This window comes from Esox lucius, chromosome 2, assembly GCF_011004845.1.
Source record: "Esox lucius isolate fEsoLuc1 chromosome 2, fEsoLuc1.pri, whole genome shotgun sequence".
Taxonomy (NCBI): domain Eukaryota; kingdom Metazoa; phylum Chordata; class Actinopteri; order Esociformes; family Esocidae; genus Esox; species Esox lucius.
The window spans coordinates 22,748,792-22,769,278 of NC_047570.1; the positions used below are offsets into that span (position 1 = coordinate 22,748,792).

General features: G+C 43.0%; 1 protein-coding gene across 3 annotated transcripts in view; it reads right to left on the reverse strand.

Annotated features, from left to right (window-relative positions):
* dennd5a (DENN/MADD domain containing 5A) overlaps positions 1–20,487 on the reverse strand; it is a 43,356-nt gene that overhangs the window by 10,874 nt on the left and 11,995 nt on the right. Inside the window, exons 2-9 of one of the 3 annotated variants that reach the window (XM_029124367.2) lie at positions 14,371–14,439; positions 13,288–13,397; positions 12,445–13,144; positions 10,676–10,863; positions 2,075–2,383; positions 775–990; positions 433–667; positions 210–276 (exon numbers count right to left, since the gene is read on the reverse strand). In XM_029124367.2, the coding sequence (XP_028980200.2) occupies positions 257–276; positions 433–667; positions 775–990; positions 2,075–2,383; positions 10,676–10,863; positions 12,445–13,144; positions 13,288–13,397; positions 14,371–14,439 (1,847 nt within the window). In that variant the 3' untranslated portion in view covers positions 210–256. The remainder of the gene's footprint in view (positions 1–209; positions 277–432; positions 668–774; positions 991–2,074; positions 2,384–10,675; positions 10,864–12,444; positions 13,145–13,287; positions 13,398–14,370; positions 14,440–20,487) is intronic. The other 2 variants (XM_010878246.5, XM_010878254.5) reach the window with 2 other exon arrangements.

Sequence of the window (20,487 nt, forward strand, 5' to 3'; positions counted from 1 at the left end):
GATTACATAAAGGAATTTGGAATGAGAGGAGAAATTCAACAGCTACATGTATTTGGGAATTAATCATTTCAGGTGCTGCTGTCGATATCCAAAGACAGACCTGAAAAAATACCAATGACCTCTAAACATAATCCATAGAAAGCCCAAACAATGACACTCCACCAAGCAAAAACCCTCCACCAAGGAAAATAAGGATAACTATGCTTTGCCTTGTAGGTCTCTAACCCAATGGAGAGAAGATCATGAAGACTACATCCTACACTGTAATGAGTGTGTCTGAAAACAAGAACAGTTAGTATGTTATAAAAGATAGATAAAATATAAAATCAGTGTAGAAGGACTTGAGATGCATGTCTTGAAAACAAACGTGTCTTTAGCACCACGGGACAAAAAGATGCATTTAGAATAAGGACAGGTTTCCTCATGTCTTACCCGCCTCATCGATGTTCGTGCACTTCTGGTACATTGATGTGCGCAGGGTGGGTGTACGAACGTTTAGCATCCGGATCTTGTCCACACGGGAGTCAAACACCCTCAAAGTGTGTTCCTTATCCTCATCGTCATGGCAAAGGATCTTACTGTCAATAAATGAAGCAAACATCTGGGTCTCCAAGAAACGAGAAAGGAAGGGCAGGTAGGGCTCGGGTTGGTCAGAGAGGAAGGACGCCTGGAGGAGACAGAAATCATTAGAAAAATAAGTCACCAGAGCATTGAGGGCTTCCAATGAAATGTATGTTTCGGAGTGTGGAGTTTAAATTCAGTCCATTCTCTAACCTTGTCAAAGTTCTGCATCTGATCCCTGTTGCTGAACCAAGACTCCTTGTCTTGGCTGGGCTGGATGACAAATACCTCGTAGTCGGCAAACATCTGAGTGAAGCGGTTGGCGAAGACCTCTCGCACCCGGATGTTGAGCTGGTGCATCTTCAGCTCCTCTGTGTCACACTGCACCTTCAGGTCTTTGTTGCTGCTGGCATCGTCACTCACATCCAGCTGAAACAGACAGAGAAAGAAAAGCAACATAGTACAGAAAGCCAGAGGTACCGTGCAGCTCAGCTAATAGTGTATGGGATTTGCTGCAGCAGGTTGGATTCCCATGGTGGGAAAATGTATGAACTCCCTGATCCAAGATGCTCTGGGTAAGAAAGTCTGCTAAATAACAAAATTAAAGAAATTAGGAATGTGGATTGAAGACAAAACTGAAGAGGTCCACAGGCTGGATATATGTACTGTAGGTCTGAAGAGATCCACAGGCTGGATATGTACACTGTAGGTCTGAAGAGATCCACAGGCTGGATATGTACACTGTAGGTCTGAAGAGATCCACAGGCTGGATATGTGTACTGTAGGTCTGAAATCCCGGCCCGGCCCCAACACGCTATGCCAGTGTCTCTAGCACCTTATCTCCATGTTATCAAAAGATGCAGGAGCGGTGATAAGGGCGTGGGAGAGGAAGTCTAGGGCTTTAGTTTTGATTTATTGAAAATAAAAACATAGAAAACACACACATTCCTCAGCTAAAATGTGATACTATCAACCCTGCCGATCTCAACACACATGAACCTGACAGCAAGTGATACATCTATCCACATTAATAAGAGAACAGGCTAAACTCAACAAAAGTCAGATCACATACCAGGGACAGGAGCTAAAAGCAGACTATCAGGATAGGTCTATCCCTTCATAGAATAAGAACACTAGCCCCTCAAGCTCATAAGCTGCTTCCTGCTGGCTCTGAGAGATATAGCAAGTTGGATGGACCTCTTCTTGTTAAAAGCTCATTTATCCATTCACTGTTCTGTAATGTGAATCTGCTGGAACATTACTATCTATTAATAACGTGTTCAAACCAGATGGTAATTAGGTTCTGTAATGAGCGCCAATTTTCTGTTAATAACAACGTAATACTTGAAGATGGCAAACTGCCGCTGATGCAGTGAATCTGGCATGGACCGTCCTCCCTACCGGTATAGTACTCTACAAAGCCCTCTATCGTCGTCAAAGGAGTGAGCGAGATGATTACCTTCATCTAATACGTTCCAGTCAAAGAGGTGACCAGGATCTGCTGAGCTCTCACCTTCTCTAAGCTGACTCCAGTCCTCTTGACCAGGGCCTGCAGCCGGGCAATGGTCTCATTCTCCCTCAGCAGGTAGGAGTTGAGGGGTGAGCCAGCCAGGTTGCCGTTGCGTCTGTCCGTTGCCATGTCAGCCGTGCGGAAGCCCCTGTGTTTAGCCTGGCCCTGGTGCATGTTTCCCTCCGGAGACACGCCGAAGGCCATCAGCACCTCAGAGATCTCCTGTATGAACTCAAGCTTGTTGGGGAACTGAGGGAGGTCCTCTGGCAACTCAATGAAGTGGTTGTCGATGTCCACAAAACACAAATTGGCCTGGAATGACAGGGGTCATGTTTTTTTTACTATAGCAGAAGCACTACCACTGTGCTCAATTTTTTTTATCACACAGATCAGTACCACTTTAAGCAGAGATAACACATCTCTTTATGTAATAGCAGAGTGAACACATCTGTTTATGTAATAGCAGAGTGAACACATCTCTTCATGTAATAGCAGGGTGAACACATCTCTTTATGTAATAGCAGAGTGAATACATCTCTTCATGTAATAGCAGGGTGAACACATCTCTTTATGTAATAGCAGAGTGAACACATCTCTTTATGTAATAGCAGAGTGAACACATCTCTTTATGTAATAGCAGAGTGAACACATCTCTTCATGTAATAGCAGAGTGAACACATCTCTTCATGTAATAGCAGAGTGAACACATCTCTTTATGTAATAGCAGAGTGAATACATCTCTTTATGTAATAGCAGAGTGAATACATCTCTTCATGTAATAGCAGGGTGAACACATCTCTTTATGTAATAGCAGGGTGAACACATCTCTTTATGTAATAGCAGAGTGAACACATCTCTTCATGTAATAGCAGGGTGAACACATCTCTTCATGTAATAGCAGAGTGAACACATCTCTTCATGTAATAGCAGTGAATACATCATGTAATAGCAGAGTAAATAGATCTCTTCATGTTATAGCAGAGAGAATACATCTTTTTATATAATAGCAGAATGAATACACCTCTTCATGTAATAGCAGAGTAAATACATCTCATGTAATAGTGGAGTAAATAGATCTCTTCATGTAATAGCAGAGTGAATAGATCTCTTCATGTGATAAAAAAGAAAAATAGGATGAAAGTATTGACTGAAGAATTGAACACATATACTATGGAATATTAAACATTTTTGTAGTTGCATATTGAGGGCCATGATCACAAGTCCCAATTTAAAAACATAATAAACTGTCTTGATTATTAAATAACAGTGATTTCAATGATGCTGTAAAAAGGATTGTAATGAAATAAGTGTTTGTAAAAGTCAAGCATATGTTTGTAATTAGTGGTTTGCATTAAAAACTTCACTGTGTAAAACTCTTATCTCAATAGACTCACAAGTGCTTCCACATTGAATTAAATCAGTGGGGTGGAGACTGAGGATTATTTTTCAGATTTATATTTTTAATATAATATTTTATTTCCTAAATGGCACAGTGGTAAAGACACTGCTGGGCACTTACCACAAGACATTTCAAGACCAGGAATGTTTAGAAAATCCCTGCTGCAGTGTGTTCAAACCTGGTCAAGAACTACAGGAAACGTATGATCTCTGTAATTGCAAACAAAGATTTCTGAACCAAATATTAAGTTCTGTTTTTCTGAGGTATCAAATACTTATGTCATGCAATAAAATGCTAATTAATTACTTAAAAATCATACAATGTGATTTACTGGACCTTCATCTTGAACTTCTTTCATTTTCTAATAATTGCACCAACAGTTGTTGCCTTCTCACCAAGCTGCTTGCCTATTGTCCGGTAGCCCATCCTACAATTTTATCCCTGATGTCCTTACACAGCTCTCTGGTCTTGGCCATTGTGGAAAGGTTGGAGTCTGTTTGATTGAGTGTGTGGACAGGTGTCTTTTATACAGGTAACAAGTTCAAACAGGTGCAGTTAATACAGGTAATGAATGGATAACAGGAGGGCTTCTTAAAGAAAAACTGTGAGAGCCGGAATTCTTACTGGTTGGTAGGTGATCAAATACTTATGTCATGAAATAAAATGCAAATTAATTACTTACAAATCATACAATGTGATTTTCTGGATTTATGTTTTAGATTCTGTCTCTCACAGTTGAAGTGTACCTATGATAAAAATTACAGACGTCTACATGCTTTGTAAGTAGGAAAACCTGCAAAATCGGCAGTGTATCAAATACTTGTTCTCCCCACTGTATTCATCAAAGACTGTACCAGTAAGATGCAGGGTTTCAGAATTGTGAACGGTTAATTTTGATTATTTCTTGTTTTATGTATGTTTTTCTTTATCCTCAGTTGACAAATTTAATGAAATAACATTTACATCCACTCACGCACTTATTATATAATTTGTCTAAATTAATTGTTCTAAATTAGAATAGTTTTGATAATTATTTCACAAAAACAGTAAAGAGACAATTATGGACTAACGAATGGTCCGGAACACTCGTTAATGAATGAGAAATGTCACATGCCACTTAAATAACGATGCTTTCAGGAAACACACAGAAAAGATAGAGGCACTTATGTGCTTCTTAAGATCATCTTAGTGCTTTGGGAAACCGGGCCCAGAACTGTCCGGATGGGGAGTAATCAAACATGTCTTGCCTTGTTGCCCTCTAGCAACACCAAGTGGCGGCTTGGGCGCCTGCTAGATCAATCAGTGGATCAGTGTAAGTAGAAGGCCGGAGTGTGTGTATAAAAAGATTATATGAAACTTTGAGGCACTGACATGACAACATTTGTAAATGTTCGAGGAGGTGTAGATTTTCGGTAGTCAATAGAATCACAGAATGTAAGTGTGCTTTTTCAATGTCTTGGGGGAGGACAGATGGTGGTCCACAACTGCCTAAATCTCCTAAATGACACTGGTAATTTGAAAGAGATACATCCTACCAACTGAACAAAATCCCTAAGTCTGCAAGAATAAAGGCTGCGTGTCTATTTAAGCTGATGAAACCACGTTCTAAAACAGTATGAGATGAAATGGAAATCCTTAACAAGAAGCATCAGTCAGTTTTAGTAAACTATATGCCTGCCTGTCAATCTCTACTGTCTTACAGTAGAGGAGAAATTGAATGCATTACTCTGTCTTTGTAAGAGGTGTTGATGTGTCTAAGGTACCAAACTTCCTGTTCAGTTAACAGATAGCTCAGATACACATCAATAAAACAAAGTTATGACTCCAAACGTCTCCACATTCCCCAAGTCCAGTACAGAAGCTCTGAAGCACAATCATAACTATACTGCATTTACAGTGCATGCTGACTGCAGTCATTTCTTGTAAGGGGCCTACTATATTCATTCAGGAACAGGAAAAACACACATGAAACATTCATGGATGTTAAGATAGGTGTTGTTTGTTAAATATTATTTGGTTATTGTTTTATCTTTACATGTAATCAGACCTTCTTTTGGAGGATATCTGAACAAATGTGACCATGCAAAATCATGCGTTTCTCTGCGAACATTAACACAACGATCAAAAAGGAAACCAATTAAGTTTCTTTAATTTCACCTTGTTTAATTATTTATGACCTGCATGAGTTATTATGCATTTTAGAGACAATGAGTTTACGGGGGTGGTTTGACTTGCAAACGCATCAACCATCTCAAATAGAAACAAGTGCCACCTCGGGGCCTGGAAATGCAGACGCTCGCTGACACTCGCAGGCAGTTTGAAAGAAAGTACTGAATAAAATCCAGGACACATCACATTTAATAAGCACTCTATGGAGGTCAGGAGTTGACGCAGAGCAACACTCGTGCACGCAATGTGTCAGATCTAGTCATGGAGTTTGGCTCACTGAATTGAACAAATTGTAGAAGACAATCTTTTGCATCTTAATGATGCCTCTATCCAAAGTCATCAAAGGTGGTAAGTAGGGATATGCATCAGATGAAGACCAAGTTCTTATTTGACTGTCAGTACTGGCTCTGACGTAGTCTCAGTCTGAAGGTATATTTCAAGCATTGCTCATCAGAGCTTTGCTCTTTCAGTTATACAATGGGATTTAGAAGTACAAAGCACAATCAGGAACATTAAAACTACCAGTTTACGTGTGACTGAGTAGTATTCACACAGAGAAGAGACCTTGTTTAACATACATACATTAATTCACCCAGGACTGTTAATACTACAAAATAGTGTGATGGGCATCACCACCATAGTGGACAGTGAGCGATCTGTGTCAAAAAGAACAACTGGTCTGTCCAATGATGTTCACAACAGCAACAGCAGACAACGAAGTCCTACAACTTAAACTGCCTCTTTCTTTGGCACAGGCATTTTGCAATTCCAGCATCTCACCAGCCAAAAAAAGGGGACAGACCCCAGAGAGGGATGTATCATATAAGTCAAAAAGATAATCTGACCTGCCAGCATCATTCACCACAATACAGCCTCCCTACCTACCTGGGAAAAACAGACGTAACCTTCCCCAAAGCCAGTGGTCTAGTCCGGGGAAATGGGTCTGCTCTCATCGATGCATTGAGAGAGGAAAGAAGGTACTGTAAATGTCTTCCTTAATAATCCTTTTAAAAGATGAATTACTTGTGTGTGAAACGGTGTTTGTGTAATAACTCATTCTGTAACAACCATAATACAAAGTAGTTACATTTGAATACCTATGTAACTACCTATGTAACAGTTATTACAGTTTTCGTTTCATAGTATGCATAGTAATTAGGGAAACTTAATATAAAGTGTACGCAACTGCTTTTGTTTATGAATGTTTGTTTATGCAGCGTCTTCCAAGTAGCTGGAAGACACACCTATCGAACATACCTATTGGGCATCTTTTCATGCAAGTCAACCAAGTGAGATCACCCCCTCTTCTACTCCTAATCCCTGAAAGGTCAAAATCAGTGGTTATCACACATTACTGAATCAATGTTATCAATTGAGCTTTGTAGAGGGTAAATCCAGGTTTCGACAGTACTGTAAAACTGATACAATGGAGTTGATTTCCTATGGAGGGGACCATTTTGTCATTATTTTGGGAGGTTTACAAATTGAGATAGCTGCCTTCAAGACTGTAGGGGACTGGCTGCACGACAATGGTTGGATGGAAGCCCATTTGCAAGCATCATACGTCACCCTCACAAGGTGTGCAAACAGGTAACTGCCATCCAAATTCATACATGGCAAAGGATTTCTGGCAGGAAAATTCAAAGCCTGAAAGACACAAAGACAGTGTTTTCAGCAGTAGTTGCAGTGTAAAGAGATGGAAGGGCAGTTGGTCTAATGCAAAACCAAGATTCACTCCAATGCCGGACAACTGATGGACCTGACATGTTTTGGGTGCTTGATAAGTTTAAGAACACCATTGAGTTTAGCAGTAAATGTATCTCTGAAGACAAACATCACAAACAGTTGATGTACAAGAGGGCAACCCCTTCGCAGAGGACAGACATGACCTCCTGGAACAGGAGAAAAACCTAACCAAGCTGTTGTGGATGCTGACAGGAGGTGTCAAGCTGTACTATGTTTCTGATGCAGAAAAATTGCAGGGTACAAACCCCATCACTGGTCTTTTGAATATAACCTCACTCAAAGATCAGTAAGAATGTTTTCCAGACTCTACATTGGCTTCCAGTCAGTTACAGAATAGATTTCAAAGTGGTGCTTTTAGTTCATAAATCTCTGAATGGTATAGGACCCATATACATTTCTGATATGTTTGAAGAATATAAACAGAGCAGGGCTCTTAGATCCATGAACACAGGTCAGCTAGTAGAGCCCAGAGTCCAAACTAAACATGGAGAAGCTGCATTTAGCACTTATGCTGTACAAAACTGGAATAAACTACCAGAAGATCTTAGACGTGTCCCAAACGTATACATTTTTAAATCCAGGTTAAAAACACTTCTCTTCTCACATGCCCATGACTGAGCACTTAAACTTAACCACACTGTTTAGCCTTATAAAATCACACTTTAATCTTTGTGATTTCTTATTGTATTTTTTTATTATTATGATGTATTCATTTGTTTTTATGTTATTGTTTTCATATATTTTTCTTTGTAAAGCACATTGAATTGTTTCGATGTATGAATTGTGCTATGTAAAAAAATACAATAAAAAAAATAAACTTGCTTGCATGTAAGACCTGCAACGAGAATCTACACAATTTCTTTAAACTTGGAGGTCAGGCCGAACCACCATCACACTACATTAAGGATGTATGTATTAAGCTGCCTAGAATGTAATATAAGCACTGCCCCAGACAAAGAGTCAAGAGGAAACAACCCAGACAGTGAGGTCCAAATGGGTCAGCAGCGATCAATATGCTAAAACCAGAGAGAAACAGGAAAAGACCTACAGAGAGTGTATGCTGTGTGGAACTATGCATATACAGTGGGGAGAACAAGTATTTGATACACTGCCGATTTTGCCGATTTTCCCACTTACAAAGCATGTAGAAGTCTGTAATTTGTATCCAGAAAATCACATTGTATGATTTTTAAGTAATTCATTTGCATTTTATTGCATGACATAAGTAACTGTTTGCAATAACAGAGATCATACATTTCCTGTAGTTCTTGACCAGGTTGGCCCACTCCTCCATACAGATCTTCTCCAGATCCTTCAGGTTTTGGGGCTGTCGCTTGGCAATACGGACTTTCAGCTCCCTCCAAAGATTTTCTATTGGGTTCAGGTCTGGAGACTGGCTAGGCCACTCCAGGACCTTGAGATGCTTCTTACGGAGCCACTCCTTAGTTGCCCTGGCTGTGTGTTTCAAGTCGTTGTCATGCTGGAAGACCCAGCCACAACCCATCTTCAATGCTCTTACTGAGGGAAGGAGGTTGTTGGCAAAGATCTCACGATACATCAGACCACATGACCTTCTCCCATTCCTCCTATGGACCATCCAGATGGTCATTGGCAAACTTCAGACAGGCCTGGACATGCGCTGGCTTGAGCAGGGGGAACTTGCGTGCGCTGCAGGATTTTAATCCATGACGGCGTAGTGTGTTACTAATGGTTTTCTTTGAGACTGTGGTCCCAACTCTCTTCAGGTCATTGATCAGGTCCTGCTGTGTAGTTCTGGGCTGATCCCTCACCTTCCTCATGATCATTGATGCTCCACGAGGTGAGATCTTGCATGTAGCCCCAGACCGAGGGAGATTGACCGTCATCTTAAACTTCTTCAATTTTCTAATAATTGCGCCAACAGTTGTTGCCTTCTCACCAAGCTGCTTGCCTACTGTCCTGTAGCCCATCCCAGCCTTGTGCAGGTCTACAATTTTATCCCTGATGTCCTTACACAGCTCTCTGGTCTTGGCCACTGTGGAGAGGTTGGAGTCTGTTTGATTGAGTGTGTGGACAGGTGTCTTTTATACAGGTAACGAGTTCAAACAGGTGCAGTTAATACAGGTAATGAAGAACAGGAGGGCTTCTTAAAGAAAGATTAACTAGTGGGAAAATCTGCAAAATCGGCATTGTATCAAATACTTGTTCACCCCACTGTAGTTGCACCAGCTTCAGGTGTTCACAAAGAAAGGTAAGAAATGGAGCCAATCCCTCCAACTAAGAATGCACTGGTGGACAAATCTAAAGGGCAGTGTACCAAGGAAGATACAGATGGAGACCGATTATCCTGTCTCCAGCAGACTGCCATTGGATGGACCCAAATTGTGGGCAAGACCCTTCTTGAGCTCTTGTGCTGTGGCTCCAAAAAAGGGCTAAGAAAGGCAAAAAGTCCACTACAAATGCACAACAAAGAAATTCCACTACAAATGCACAACAAAGAATTGATATCATTATGCTGTATAATGTTAATGTATTTTAAGACTTTCAAACATTATATGATGAGCCTGTAACAAATAAAATAATTTTATATTGTAATCCTGAAATTTCATTGCAATCCTTCTAATAGCATTGCTGAATTCGGCATTATTTAATAATGTCAGCAGATCACGATGTTGTATACAGATTGGAGCTGCGGTGGAATGGAAAATGACTGCAATGGCCGTCAGGAGGTTTTTAATTTTGCAATGGATCATGTAAGTAATAAATGAATGAACTGGTAAACTGTTTATTATTAAAACATTTAAATGAAGGAAAAACAACAAAAACAAGTGTACAGAGTGAGGGAACAAGTGTTGGTTTGTAATCTGTTTTGTAAGGCCCTGTGATTCTCTCTACAAATTAGCCAATTTCATGCTGTCACTGTTGGGCATGTCAGACCATAGATGAAGGAAATGGGTTTGGCTGTGGTGTCCAGAGGAAAGCCTTTGTTAGTATTCTCAGCACACACACTGTTCACTCATAGCAAGCTGATTAGGAACGATTTGTTATTGCTTTTGACAGGCTGCATTTAAAGCTGGCTGGACTGAGGGAATCCACCTAAATGGTTTCAGTTACAGCTAAATGTTTCCCATTAAAATGTATTTTGGAGAGAAACGGAAGGACAGCGGAGGAGTGAAGGGCCAATGAAAAAAGGTATTCAGCGTTTGCATTAATCTATCAAAATCTATTTAAACTTGTGTGTGCCCAGCCGCACACATAGCTGTTTGTGTGTGTGTGCATACACACGGTATACACAGGAGCGTATAGATTACCTCCTGGGGCAGTTCTAGTTTGGTGCGGTCACCCTCTCCATTGGCGTGCAGGCCCATCAGGTAGGGCACAGGGGCATCCAGGAAGTGCAGCAGGGAGGCGGGCAGGATGGGCACATAGACATGCTGCCACTGAAACGGGAACATTAAGGCGGTGATGCTCTCCGCCACAGTCATCAGCCTCTGGTAATCTGCAGCACAAATAGCAGAAGAGTCACAAACTCACTGGTTTTATATGGTCACAATGAACCAGATTAAACAAACTGACTGGTTTTAAAGGGTCACACTTTATGACGAAAACGAAATGAAGCCAAATGACTACTTCTAGTGATCTGTACTATACTGGGATAAACACCCAACTCCATACATAAAGTTCTGTATATATACATTCCTCCACTATCACTCAGAATAAGGCTATTTTCAATAGCAACTAAATAATTCATGTTTTACAACCAACAAAATCAACAAAATCCCCCGGTGGTCCCCCAGAAAAGACACTATCCCTGGACTGGGACTCCCCCCTCTACCTCGCTAGGGAACCAGTACAGGAATAATGTTATAACCATACTGCTCTGCTTGGACCCTGCCTGGTGACCAACAAACAGGCCCTTTCAGCACAAGACCATGTCGCTAAGAACACACCAACACACAGCGTCGTCCACACACAATGCTTGTCATCTCCTAAGCTCTTTAATAGGGTCATAAATCAAATATTGGAAAACATTTAATGAGCTTCCAGTCACCCAGTTGTCCTACACTATGCTACATTGCTTCCCACAAGGGCTTCCCAAGACAAAAAAGTCATCAGTGCCTATTTCAGTACTTCGCTAACAGAAGGAAAGCTCTATACACACAAATATGCATGACAGACAGGGGAAGTGACAAGCTTCCAGAGAAAAGATGGGAAAAACAACAGCAGATGCTTGGCTCAAGGAGGATTGCCATACTCTATGTGAGAAAGACTCTTGCAAGGCCAGGGCCAACGTATCTAAGTTATGAATTAGGCCTCTATTAATAGAACAGCCCCAGTCAGCTCCTTTTCTGTCCAGACCGGGCATCCATTGCCTCAGCGTCTGCAGCTTTATCTAACGCCACTCTGTCCCTTCCCAGGGGAATGATCACATGCTCTCCTTCCGGAAAATACTCTTAAGTTCACACGTTCTGCAGTGATGAGTCTTCTGGAGAGAGAGAAAAAAGGATGATGTCATCTCCAACCAATCATCTTTACCCTGCATCAGTAACTACCATCCTCCTCCATGTCCTCTTGCAAGGGTTGCCTAGCAACACCACAGCATTGCACCTTTAGAGCTCCGCCTCCAGCCCCATCTCACTGTATCCATAATAGGTCCTATAAACAATCCAGGAACAACCTCCCTGCTGAACTCCTCCGACTCTCATACACAGAGTGACATACCTGGTTCTATCCATTCGACAGCCCTACCCCAGCCCTTATTTGTCCAAATCTGTCAACAAAGATGGCCTGATCGCAGCCAACAGAGACCGTACTTCACAGCACTCTGCTTCAAAACAGCCTGTTTACCCTCAGCGCAAACACACACAGACGCACGTGCACGCGCACAGACAGACAGACAGAGGCCAGGCTTGAGAGCCCATGAGGAGAAAGTAACATTTACACAAGCTGAAGAGCACACATGGAATCACAATATAAGTAATATAATCTGTCTGGATAACAGTATAATTGAAAATACTGACAAACAAGGCCTACAACTGCCCAAGACAATTTGTGAGAGAAGACCCAGGCAGGGACTTACGCTGTGAGTAAAGCAAAATCTGGATCTCCAGTAAGGCGCAGGTAAACAGCTGAAGAACGTTCTCCACACCGAGCAGCTCAAACACCTGACTGACGGGGAAGTCAAAGAGAGGAAGCTCTGCCGTGCTGGGTCTCTGGCACACCACGGGCCCGTACACCCCCGAGAACTTCAGGGATCGGCCGGCGGGCGGCAGGGGCACCTCGTACAGGACGTTGTAGACGTAACTCTCGAGAGGTAGGGGTGGGGGGTGAACGGAGGAGACGGCCTGGTGCAGCTGCTGGAGGACCTTCCTGCAGGCCTGGGGGAAGGCCATGGGCGTGATGAGGCAGATGCACTTGGACACGTAGAGCGTGTCGCGGCTGATGTCGTAGGAGTTGAAGCGCTGCAGCCGGGAGATGGCGGGAGTGGGGAGGAGCGTGTGTTGGGGGTGGGGGTTGAGGGGGTGTGGGTGGAGGTGGCGCTGGTCCTCGGGGCACCGCGGGGTCGTGGGGGTGTGCAGGATGTCGTACTGCTCGGCGTTGTGCATGTGGTACAGGGTCTGCATGGCGCTGCAGATCTGCTTGCTGGTCACCTCCTCGTAGAAGGTGAGGGCAAACCCATACGTCCGCGAGCCGTCCTCCCGAGTGATGATGAAGGAGTGGAACTGGGGCTCGCGTGTGTCCGCCTGTGTCCGGAACGACAGGCCCTTGGGCATACACAGCTTAAAGAAGGGCAAATGTGAAAAGGATGTCAGCAATAATATGCATGTGCTAATCTCAAATGAGATAGGGAAGGCAGACTGTGAAAACAGACATTTAAATAAAATACAATCCAACTTAGTTCCACGTTCCGGATTTCACTTACCATGCCGACAGCATCCTGGTCAAAGGGACTCCACTCCACATTCTCTGGGTAGTGCGCTAGAACTTTGGATTTAAAGGTTCTCCGCAATGGACTCTGCTCAAAATTCTCACCTGAGAGGGAGGGAGTAATGGAGGACAGAGAAAAAGACAGAAGGAAAGACAGAAAGAAATTCAAGAATGACAGCGCGGAGGGCAACAGAGGAGCAAGGGGATATAAAGGCCCACTCAAAGGCAGGGTTGAGGCACAATACACCCCTCCACAAAGGAAACAGGAAGTGAGCACAGTGGTCTGGAGAAAAAGGAGATACTGCATCATATAAAGCTGTCAACTACATCCTGTACCAATAAAGAAAATGAACCATAGCCAAATAGGTCAAATGGATGGCAGATCATATTTTAATTTCTTCTTTGTTTGAGAAATCTATTCTGAGAACGATAATTTGAAACTATGTACATATGTACATCTAGGCCTACCAGTACATTCTAAGTGACAGCTTTTATGGCATTACAGGCAAAGCGACCCGCAAATAAAATGGATCAATCGAACAAACCAAAACAAATCAAACTGATTCAGACCCAAAGTGAAGCAGAAGTGATGAGCACACCAAGACATGATTGATAAGGTCATTCAAAGTGGAGGGGGGAGAGCACACACTGACCAAGCAACACCAGCGCTGGTAGTGCTAGCACTGGGCTCGTGTGTGTGTGTGTGTCAGAAGTAGAGGCAGTGACCGTCAAACAGATTGGCTTATTGTTCAGAAGCTGGCTGCCAAAGGAAGTGAATGAGGGGACCAAGAGAAGGAGGAGGACGGGGAAGAGGAGGAGGAAGACGGGGAAGAGGAGGAGGAGGACGGGGAAGAGGAGGAGGAAGGGTAGGCAGGAGGGAATGTGCTCCCAAAGTAGTCCCCACCCCCCCCCCACCACCTGTGCAAAACTGAGTTTCAGAAAACTCAGATATATTGAAAATGAACAAACACAGGGTGCCGTGAAAGAAGGGCGTGTCAGTTAAAGGGCGCAAGCGGAGCTGAGGTCGTTGATCAGAGGAGGGGTGGGGGGGGGGGGGGGGGGGGGGGGGGGTGGTTACCTTCATCCGCACTCGCCAATCCTCTGGCCCCATCTCTGAATTTAGTAGCCTCTATATACTGGCATAAAGCTACACAACACAAAACAACAGCAATTAATCACAAGGCTACTGCTGGTTAACTTCTCAATATGTGCATGAAAAGCAGGAGTTCCTCAGGACAGGCCGATTGGCACAGTGCTCCCCTGTACGTGACAGAAACACATCCTCTTCGTGTGCATGGAGGCGCAGGGGTTTCTGTCAGGTTGAAGAGGTTTCTGTCTAAACCAGCTACGTGGGTTGTTCACTAATGATATGTGTTGCTGTAGCAATGCAGTGCTCTCCTCCCCTCCCCTCCCTAATCCTTGCTGTCAGTGCAAGCTATGGATTATGATATTACAGTGAACTCTTGAACACCTGCATCGGTATGGTACAACACATGAGGCAATAAGATCAGGCCTTTGTTGGTTCAGAATCTTGAGAATTCAATCTCTAAAAAACATCTGAGTGGGTAGTAGAACCCAAAAACACACACATCAACTTAAGTTTTTTTTTAAAAACGGCCTATAAAAAAGTATTGACGAGTATTGCTGAACATAGAAGGCCTTCAGTAAATAGAAAATAATACTGAAAGAATTACAAAGACGTACACTTCTGTAGATCTATGTTAAGCGCACATTCTTCCCTGTATGGTCCTACAGTGCTTTGGAAATGTCAATGATAAATATCCTATCCTGTTCTTTCAGTAGCTAGAGCTACTGTATATTACTGATTGCCTGAATTAAAAGTTGGTTGGGAACTGACTGTCTTGGTGGGCAATCCAAAATGGATATAGTTTGGTTCCTACAGAACCAAAGTTAGATAAACATGGGAAATAGATGTCATTGTACAATATCATATGCATATATCACACCTATCCTCTATCACCCCCAATGAGCGCAACTTACAGTATTATTGAGAAATCTACATAAGTATATGTTAACTTCCTAGCAATGTACAGAATACTTGCTTCTTTCAGTTTGACTAGTAAGTTTCCCCATTGAAGAGGTGGTCCCACAACTCTGTAGAAGGCCAATCAATTAATGCATCTAGTTCAATAGAATTACACTGACAGCAGCCAACAAGGTTCCAATAGGCAATTAAAGTGTAAGTGAACTTCAGGCAATTTTATAATTCTATTCCTCTGGTACACCTGCTATCACATAGGCAATAGTCTGCTGAATCAATCACATCGTACCAATTCAAAAACACAGGCAATGAGAGAATGTAGCTGTACATTTCAGTCTGTGTCATGGCTAGGGTCCAGTCGTCCTCCAGTCCAGCTGTCACACACATTAGTCACAGAATGGTGGAGCTGAAAGACGCTTGTGGCTGTGTATTGGAGGCGTCTGACGTATGATGTTCCCTCTCCTTTCTTCCCTGAGTTATAAGATCCGGTCCAATCCAGGGCCATCCCAGAACCGAAAGATCAGGTCTATAATTGACTATATATTCATGTCATCGACAAACCATTTCCAGATTGGCCTGCCAGGTAAAGTAAACCTGTCTGGCCTAACGGTTCCTATAACATCACCCACTTAATATCACTTTTTCTCTTCAGGATAGTTAGTAAATTTTCCCCTTTATAGGCCCAGATCCCAACCCAGCACCTGTACCAACCCCGACCCAAGAAGTCCCCAGTCCCAGCTCCAACCCATGGCCTCCAGTCCCCTTTCCCAGCTCAAACCCATAGCCAACAGTCCCAAGACCCAGCACAAACCCATGGACTCCAGTCCCAAGACCCAGCTCCAACCCATGGCCTCCAGTCCCCTGTCCCAGCTCCAACCCATTTGCCTCCAATCCCAAGACCCAGCTCAAACCCATTGCCTCCAGTCCCAAGACCCTGCTCCCACCCATGGCCTCCAGTCCCAAGACCCAGCTCCAACCCATGGACTCCAGTCCCAAGACCCAGCTCCAACCCATGGCCTCCAGTCCCAAGACCCAGCTCCAACCCATGGCCTCCAGTCCCAAGACCCAGCTCCAACCCATGGCCTCCAGTCCCAAGACCCAGCTCCAACCCATGGACTCCAGTCCCAAGACCCAGCTCCAACCCATGGACTCCAGTCCCAAGACCCAGCTCCAACCCATGGCCTCCAGTCCCAAGACCCAGCTCCAACCCATGGCCTCCTGTCCCAGCTCCAACCCATGGCCTCCAATCCCAAGACCCAGCTCAAACCCATTGCCTCCAGTCCCAAGACCCTGCTCCCACCCATGGCCTCCAGTCCCCTGTCCCAGCTCCAACCCATGGCCTCCAATCCCAAGACCCAGCACCAACCCATGGCCTCCAGTCCCAGGACCCAGCTCCAACCCATGGCCTCCAGTCCCAAGACCCAGCTCCAGCCCATGGCCTCCAGTACATCTGGCACCATGGTTTTGTGTCAATCAAGGAGTAGTTACAGTGATTGTTGAGTGGGTGATATAAATGAGATACTTAGGTCTGCATCAGAATAAACAGTGAGCTAGGCTAACCACAGACTGACAGCAGTAGAACCACAGGGCGTAGAATTAAATGCTTAATCTGTTGCTAACTTTCCCATCCACAGCCTGGAGCCCATGGCTGGAAACTAGGCCAGAAATATGAACAATTATACAATCCAAACAACGGAGAGGTATGTCATCAATACCAGGCACACAAGACAAGAGCAGCGCAGAGAATGCCTGAACAGTTTACAGCAACTACAAAACTTTCCAACTAGTTCCATTGATATGCAAATGTATAAATGCAAAATGCGCATACATTTCGCCCTTTCCCCTCCCCCGTTTTCCAATGTCCGCCATCTATGAGCTACAAACCTTAATGCAAACTATAGACCACATCTTGTGAGTCCAGCATGTTATTTTGCTATTTTAGTATTTTTAGAGTAGGTGTCCCAAAAAAAAAAAAAAAATGAATAAACATAAAGGAAGCAGATTGGATCCAAACACTTACATACGCAAAAATGTTATTTTTTTTTTTATTTGAAGTCTCCTTGGTATACCTTCATTTTGGAATAATGTCTGACAGGGTACCTAATAGCCAAGAATATTCTATTAAACTATTGTTCAACAAGCAATTTTGTGGTGATAAAACCCTGTCATGGTTCACTGACTAAATTATCCCTCTGCCAGTACGCCCAGTTCAGATGCCAATGAACACATGCCTCCACAAATACTGCAATGACATCAGCCATGAAAGTCAATTCACAATGTCACAATCAGGCCAAGCAAGTTGAAAGACCACTGGTCCCTTTATTTCTGTGGGGGTGGGGCCAGAGAAAGTGTTGTGGGAGTGGTTTGATGTGGTTGACAACAAGCGTTCTCTGGAAGCACTTGGATGCTGAGTAGAGTAGCCAATTGTTTCAGTAATTCCAGTAAACAAACATCCCTTACAGAGTCAAGGAAAGTAGCTATGTCCTGGAGTTATCCATTTATTGCATTATATGAACATCACATGTTTTGTCTATACTGTTAACAAACAGGCCTTTCCAGTGCTAAAATACCAATCTGAAAGCTGTAAAGACACCAGTATAGACACCATTAACCTCTACTAAGTCAACCCAAGAAAAAAAATCATAGATCACAACTCACTCTCAAAGATGAAAGACTTTATTTTTCTTATATTCACAGGCTTCAGAGAAAGGCCTCCCTCTGGAACTGCCATGTGTGGGTTTTTTCTACTCCATTAACTGGGCTTTTTAGGATTCCACACACACCGCTGCCCAACCCCACTGCAGAATTCATCATTTAGACATGGTTGTGAGAACAAAAACTTGTGGTGCACTTGGTGAGTGCATGAACAAGGAAATGGGGCAGAGCATAGACACTCTTGCTAGGAAATGTACTGTACTATTGCACATCTTTTCATCAAAAAGGGAGAAAGATGGGGAGAAAAGGTGCAGGTGAGATCTGACTTCTTTCAGTGATTTCACTAAGTCCAGACTCCACCCACTTGGTGTTCTGTTCAATGTATGCTGCATCGGTAACCAAGTGGGATAGGAAAATAGCACATACAGTACAACTTTAACATGCCTCAAACATACAGAATGACCTTAGCAGCCCTCAAACATACAGAACGACTTTAACAGCCCTCAAACATACAGCAAGACTTTAACAGCCCTCAAACATACACAAGGGTTTTAAAAGAATTATGGCATTGGCATGACAAAGGGTTTAAAAAGTTCAAGAGACTTTCAATAGGCAATGTAAATTCAAATGACAATTTTCAACAGTCAAATAACAGCTACGTAACATTTCCCAGTTCTAATTATAGCAATAACCTTTACCAACCCTGGAACGAAGTGCTGCCACATCCACACCTCAATCAAACCCCTTCCCTGACGCCAACACAAGGACACAGAGAGACGGTCAAGCACTCCACCAGCCCAGTAATTTAACACAAAATAAATAAAACTTAAACAGGCAACATCCACTTTCTAACCAACACTGTCAACTTAAAAGGAACAAACTGTAAAAGTACTGGAATAAAACTATTATTTTGATGTGTTATTTAAGCGACCAGTGTAAATATCCGCTCTGGTGCAGCCTGGAGAACCCCCACTGTTAGGGAACTATGAAGGGAAGCAAGGAATCAGTGCAGTCAGACAATCAGTAAGGCAGGATTTTACAAACGTCAACTTGCAGCCAGTGGGTCTGATCCTAAAAAGGTCAGGAAACACTGTAAAATACACAGTAAAAACATCATCTCGGCACACTACTGATAAAGATAGAATTGATATGTGATACTGCGAGGACAAGCTATGCATTTGAATCTCAAATAATTTTTCTTTTAATCCAGTAATAGTGAATGATGTGGAGAAGGAGTTGGCTATTCTGGACCCGTACAAATCAGCTGTGCATGATGATCTGCTATCTCAGCAAATAAGATGCAATGCATCTGAAAAATGCAGGGCCGTGTTTACTGTTTACTGGGAAATTTAAGGACCAAACACGGGAAACAATATTCTAGTAAGTCATGGTTGAAGGGAAAAGAATAACTAGGACTGTCTTTAACTTTCCTGAAGAGCCTGAACTCAGTCCAAAATATAGTCTATTCAGGAAGCTGCACCCCACTGGCAGCTTATTATTCTTTTATCCTGCCCAAATGAGGAGTCTCCAGATCACGTCACTCAACACGGTCTGTCAACAGATTACCTTCAAAGTGACTAATGTTGAAAAGGAATTATCACCAGCCCCTCACCAGTGGGAGCATGGTGCTCTGTTAATGGCAAACTGCCTTGTCAGCATCAAAACTACACCACTTCAGATCAGATGAAGCTGAGAGTTTATGAGGGAGTTTGTGCATAGTTGCTTTTTTTATTTGAAAACTTGCTATCCGTTCCTCTGCCGTGCAGTCGCCCAAACCCTGTTATAAGACAGCCTTCCTGTTTCCACAGAGCAAAAGAGAGGATAGAGTCCCCAGGTGCTGACAGGGCAGAGTTAGCTTATGATACAAGCTTCTCCGGACATTAACTGGATTTGAAGTAAGGTTTTCTGTAAGTTTTTTCTGATGTTTTTATTACAGTTTGGTTAAACCTAAGCTTTGATATCCAGAGTCTGAAACTGCAGAAGTCTCAAGGAATGTCTGGACCATGTACACCCCACAGAAAACATACACATAGATGCAAAATCTAAATCTAGGTAAACTATAACATATTTGTCAATATAGAATGACTTGGCTTTTTACTCAGTATCCATTTCTTGAGTTGAATAGTGATTTTGAATAACATCGCAGTACACACAAAAAAAAGAGATCAAGCTGTGCAATCCCCAATGCAGAAAAACGTTACGTGCCAGAGTGCTTCCCACAAAAGGAACATTTCCTTTACTTTCAAGTGTATGCTACCAACCAATAGCCATTATTCAATTAAATACGGGTACAGATTTGCTTAAACTTCGTAAGGATTAAAACTATTTGAACACACCTATGAGTTTTTAACCAACAGTGAATATAAGATCACGAGACCCACAGTGAGCATGTGGGTATTAAGAGAGGGGTTGTCAGGGGAACTCAAAGGATGTTAGCATTTCAATAGAGTGCATGTGTATGTGTGTGTGTGTGAGTGTGTGTGTGTGAGAGAGTGTCTCTGCTGCCTGTACCCAGTGTACTCAACAGGGCTAAGCTGG